The sequence below is a fragment of the Saimiri boliviensis genome, chromosome 7, assembly GCF_048565385.1.
Source record: "Saimiri boliviensis isolate mSaiBol1 chromosome 7, mSaiBol1.pri, whole genome shotgun sequence".
NCBI classification, from domain to species: domain Eukaryota; kingdom Metazoa; phylum Chordata; class Mammalia; order Primates; family Cebidae; genus Saimiri; species Saimiri boliviensis.
In genome coordinates this window covers 39,513,484-39,518,766 of record NC_133455.1, presented here as the reverse complement: position 1 = coordinate 39,518,766, position 5,283 = coordinate 39,513,484, and the positions used below count along the sequence as shown (strand labels likewise).

The 5,283-nt window shown below is 40.5% G+C and overlaps 1 protein-coding gene across 1 annotated transcript; it reads right to left on the bottom strand.

The window, feature by feature from the left end:
• Nucleotides 1-1,854: 1,854 nt before the first annotated feature.
• On the bottom strand, nucleotides 1,855-2,294 carry LOC120365004 (small ribosomal subunit protein eS27-like). The gene has a single exon (XM_039472234.2). The coding sequence runs from the start codon at nucleotides 2,104-2,106 to the stop codon at nucleotides 1,948-1,950; it is 159 nt and encodes a 52-aa protein (XP_039328168.2). The 5' UTR covers nucleotides 2,107-2,294; the 3' UTR covers nucleotides 1,855-1,947.
• Between the last annotated feature and the right edge of the window lie 2,989 nt (nucleotides 2,295-5,283).

The window sequence follows — 5,283 nt, the reverse complement described above, 5'->3', positions numbered from 1 at the left end:
GGGGGGAAAAAAAAAAAAAAAGAAGACACTACTTTTTACTATTTAATTTTTTTTTTCTTTTTTTTTTTTTTTTTTTGGTTGAGACACATCTTGCTCTGCCACCCAGGCTGGAATGCACTGATGTAATCATCTCTTTGTAATCTCAAATATCTCAAATTCCTGGGCTCAAGTGATCCTCTCGCCTCAGCCTCCCGAAGTGCTGGGATTACAGGTGTAAACCACCATGTCCAGCCTTTTTTTTTTTTTTTTTTTTTTTTGGTTCCTAGCCAGTAGACCACCAGGGAATTATTATCTTTGAAGACTAGCAGTCACTTTCCTTTCTTTTACTAGTTATACATCTAGCAATGCCGTATTAGCTACATGTACACATGACGAAAAAAAGTTGACTGTCAATTATAGTACTGACTGCAGGTGTGGTGGCTCATGCCTGTAATCCCAGCACTTTGGGAAGCTGAGGCAGGTGGATCACCTGTAGTCGGGAGTTTGAGACCAGCCTGCCCAACATGGTGAAAGAAACCCTGTCTCTACTAAAAATACAAAATTTAGCCAGGCATGATGGCAGGTGCCTGTAATCTCATCTACCCAGGAGGCTGAGTCAGGAGAATCGCTTGAACCAGAAGGTTGCAGTGAGCTGAGATGGTGCCACTGCACTCCAGCCTGGGCAACAAGAGTGACTCTGTCTCAAAAAAAAAAAAAAAAAAAAAAAAAAAAAAAAAGTTATGGTACTGACAATCAAGAACTGTAAAGGATCTAAGATTTTACCCTACTTGCAAGTTAACAAGTTAGCCAACCACTAGGAATTCTGATTGAAGACATGACACTCCTGGGTCAGATATAATGGATTTTTATTATTCATGTTAATACCAGTAACCAGAATTTCTTTTTTTTTTTTTTTTTTTTTTTTTTTTTTTTTTTTTTTTTTGAGACAGGGTTTCGCTCATTACCCTGGCTGGAGTGCAATGGCGCAATCTCGGCTCACCGCAACCTCCGCCTCCTGGGTTCAGGCAATTCTCCTGCCTCAGCCTCCTGAGTAGCTGGGATTACAGGCACGCGCCACCATGCCCAGTTAATTTTTTGTGTTTTTAGTAGAGACGGGGTTTCACCATGTTGACCAGGATGGTCTCGATCTCTTGACCTCATGATCCACCCGCCTCGGCCTCCCAAAGTGCTGGGATTACAGGCGTGAGCCACGGCGCCCGGCCAGTAACCAGAATTTCATCACTTTTTGCATTTGCTCCCAGAGTCTCAAACCCTCCATGGTGACAGGAAAAGGACCAGGTGACAAGAGCACATGTGGTGGTTTGCATTATAAGAGAAGAAGCAAAGCCAGGTGTGGTGGCTCACACCTGTAATCCCAGCACTTTGGGAGGCTGAGGCATGTGGATCATGAGATCAGGAGTTCAAGACCAGCCTGGCCAAGATGATGAAACCCCATCTCTACTAAAAATTTAAAAATTAGCCTGGCACTGTGGCAGGCACCTGTAACCCCAGCTACTCAGGAGGCTGAGGCAAGAGAATTGCTTGAACCCGGAAGGAAGCTGAGATTGAGCCACTGCACTCTAGCCTGGGTAACAGAGCAAGACTTCATCTCAAAAAAAAAAAAAAAAGGAGAAACCTGCACTTTTAAAATGAGCCAACAATAAGTTGTGTCCTGTTGCTCCAGAAGGAATTATTACCTCTGTCTTCCAAGGCTGTTCAGCATACAAATATCCTTGAAAAGATAGTCTGGAACAAATGTACCAGTGACTCTCTGCTCATGAGATATGCAGAAATGTGAGAGATCCATGAAAAATTGTTTCCAACATGGATCATTCTGCTTAATAGAATAGTATTAAAGACTATTAAATCCATAGATTTTTTTCTTTTTCTTTTTCTTTTCTTTTTATTTTTTTTATCCAAAATGTGTTTATTGAGATGGTTTCCCACTCATCTTGATTCAGAGTGCTTTTAGTGCTGTTTCCTCCTGAAAGAACATCCTTCTGTAAGCCTTGCTTTTCCTTCTGTAGTCTGGCAGAGGACCGTGGAGCAGCCAACACACAAAACTACCGTTTCTGCATGGCTAAAGACTGTGGTGATTTTATAGCATCCTGGGCATTTCACATCCATGAAGCAGGAATTGGGGCTCTGCACCAGGCGTTTCTTCTTGTGTTTCCTCTTCTCTTCTGGAGAGGGATGAAGGAGATCCTTTGCAAGAGGTATGTTCTTGTGGGTAGGTCGTCACCGCCAGAAAGGCTTTTTTTTTTTTTTTTCCAGCAGAATCTGGCTCTGTCTCCCATCTCCCAGGCTGGAGTGCAGTGGCGTGATGCCGGCTCACTGCAACCTCTGCCTCCCAGATTCAAGCTATTCTCGTGACCCAGCCTCTAGAGTAGGTAGGATTATAGGCTCATGCCAACAAGCCTAGCTAATTTTTTTGTATTTTTAGTAGAGACGGGGTTTCGCCATCATAGCCAGGCTGGTCTCCAACCCCTGATCGCAGGTGATCTGTTCGCCTTGACCTCCCATAGTGCTGGGATTACAGGTATGAACCACTGCCACTGGCCAGATCCATAGACATTTTTGTAAATGTTAGAAGGCCAACAAGTTACATATCAGGATCTTGGAATGTTCATTTTACCAAAAAAAAAAGTCAGTAAAGTCAATTGGGCTGCTACAGTTTTCATATTTCCTACAGATTCCAGTAAGCCAACACAGATTCTACTAATCAAATTTCCACACAAAATAAAATGCAGTCAGCGGAAACTCTAAATGTACAATGTAGGCATTTATACTAAGACTGTTGAACACAGTATTCTAAAGTAAAATGATCTCAATAACAGTAATGAAACTTTTTTCTTTTTTTTAAGAGATGGAGTTTCCCTGTGTTTTCTAAGCTGGTCTTGAACTCCTGGGATCAAGTGATCTGCCTGCCACACCTCCCAAAATGCTGAGATTATAGGCATGGGCCACTTTGCTGGGCCTATGAGGCTATTTTTAAAGTCTGAATCTTAATGTCTAGATTGGATGATATTAAATCCCCATTTGCTCATTCATTAGCTCTTCTGAGAGAGAAATTTTTGTCTCTCAGGACCAGTTTTCTTATAAGAATCCCCAATTTTGGAATTATAAGATATATATTGCCAGCTCACCCTCTATTTGAATGGGAAATTAGATTTGCATTTGACATCATCACACATAGTACTCTTGAAATAAAAGCTAAATATATTGTTTTTTATTATATACCAAAATTATAAGATCATACATATTTGTCTAATTGAATAAAATAATGATGATTCCGAATTGCATCCAAATAAAACTAAATTTTGTACATAGTACATTCATATTAAAATGAAATGAAATGGGATCTGTAAAATATGCAGTAATATACTAAGGTATATTAGTTCTATTGAGATTATTGTAGACTTATCACAGTCCAGCATCAAGCAAAGTGCTTGGCACAGAGTAGATGTCCAATAGTTGTTGAATGAATTAATGAATGAACAAACAAATGTACACACTTCTCTGTAATTTATACATTTGTAGGTCCATTTTCCCCAAAAAATACTGTTTTCTTTTCTCCTAATCTGCCTTGCTCATGTAACTAAACTAGTCCCTTCATCCCAATGGCTCATGTGATTCTGAATCTTCACAGAATCACTTTCTGCTCATTAAAAGCTAATATACTGAGATTCAGAGATCTATGATCGGAAAACATCTTTTAAGTATTTCTTTTTGTCTTGTGTGATTTTAGGTATTAGCCCCCAAATTGCAAAAATTAAAGCAACCACCCCAGTTAAAATGGCTTTTATCCAAAACACAGTCAGTAATGAACCCTGACAAATATATAGAAAAAAGGGAACACTTGTACATTGTTGATGGGGATGTAAATTAGTACAGCCACTATGAAAAATAGTACAGAGATTCCTCCAAAAACTAAAAATAGAGCTACCACATAACCCAGCAATCCCAGTGCTAGGAATATACTCAAAAGAAAGAAAATCCGTGTGTTGAAAAGATATCGACACTCCCATGTTTATTTCAGCATTATTCACAATAGATTCAGAAGTAACCTAAGTATCCACTAACAGAGAATGAATGAAGAACATGTGATACGTATACACAATGGAGTACTATTCAGCCATAAAGAAGAATGAGATCCTGCCATTTGCAACAACATGGATGGACCTTCAGGACATTGTGTTAAATGAAATAACCCAGGCACAGAAAGACAAACTTTGCATGTCCTCAGTCATTTGTGGAAGCTAAAAAATTAAAACAATTGAAGTCATGAAAATAGAGAGTAGAATGATTGTTACCTGAGGCTGGGGAAAGTAGTGCTGGAGAGGGAAAGGGGTTCAAAAATATAGTTGGATAGAATGAATAAGATCTACTATTTGATGGCACCACAGGATGATTACAGTCAACAATAATTTTTGTACATTTTAAAATAACTAGAAGGAGTGGGTACAGTGGCTTATGCCTCTAATCCCAGAACTTTGGGAGGCTGAGGCAGGCAGATCACCTGAGGTCAGGAGTTTGAGACTAGCCTGGCCAACATAGTGAAACCCTATCTCTACGAAAAAAAAAATGCAAAAATTAGCCGGATGTGGTGGTGCATTTCTGTAGACTCAGCTACTTGAGAGACTGAGGTGGGAGAATTGTTGGAATCCAGGAAGCAGAGGTTGCAGTGAGTCAAGATCTCACCACTGCACTTCAGCATGGGCAAGAGAGTGAGACCCTGACTCTAAATAAAAAATAAATAAAATAACTAAAAGGTTATAATTGGATTTCTTGTAACACAAAGAAATGATAAATGCAGGTGCAGTGGCTCATGCCTGTAATCCCAGCACTTTGGGAGGCTGAGGTGGACAGATCACGAGGTCAGGAGTTCGAGAGCAGCCTGGCCAATATGGTAAAACCCCAGCTCCACTGAAAATACAAAAATTAGCCAGGCTTAGTGGCAAGTGCCTACAGTCCCAGCTACTAAGGAGGCTGAGGCAGAAGAATCGCTTGAACCCGGGAGGCAGAGGTTGCAGTGAGCCAAGATCGTGTCATTGCACTCCAGCCTAGGCAAAAACATTGAAACTTCATCTCAAGAAAAAAAAAGAAAGAAAAGAAATGATAAATACTTGAGGTGATAGATACCCCATTTACCCTGATGTGATTATTGCACTTTGTATGCCTGTATCAAAATATCTCAGGTACCCTAGGCCAGGTGTGGTGGCTCATGCCTGTAATCCCAGCACTTTGGGAGGCCAAGGTGGGCAGATCACTTGAGGTTGGGAGTTTGTCACCAGCCTGGCCAGC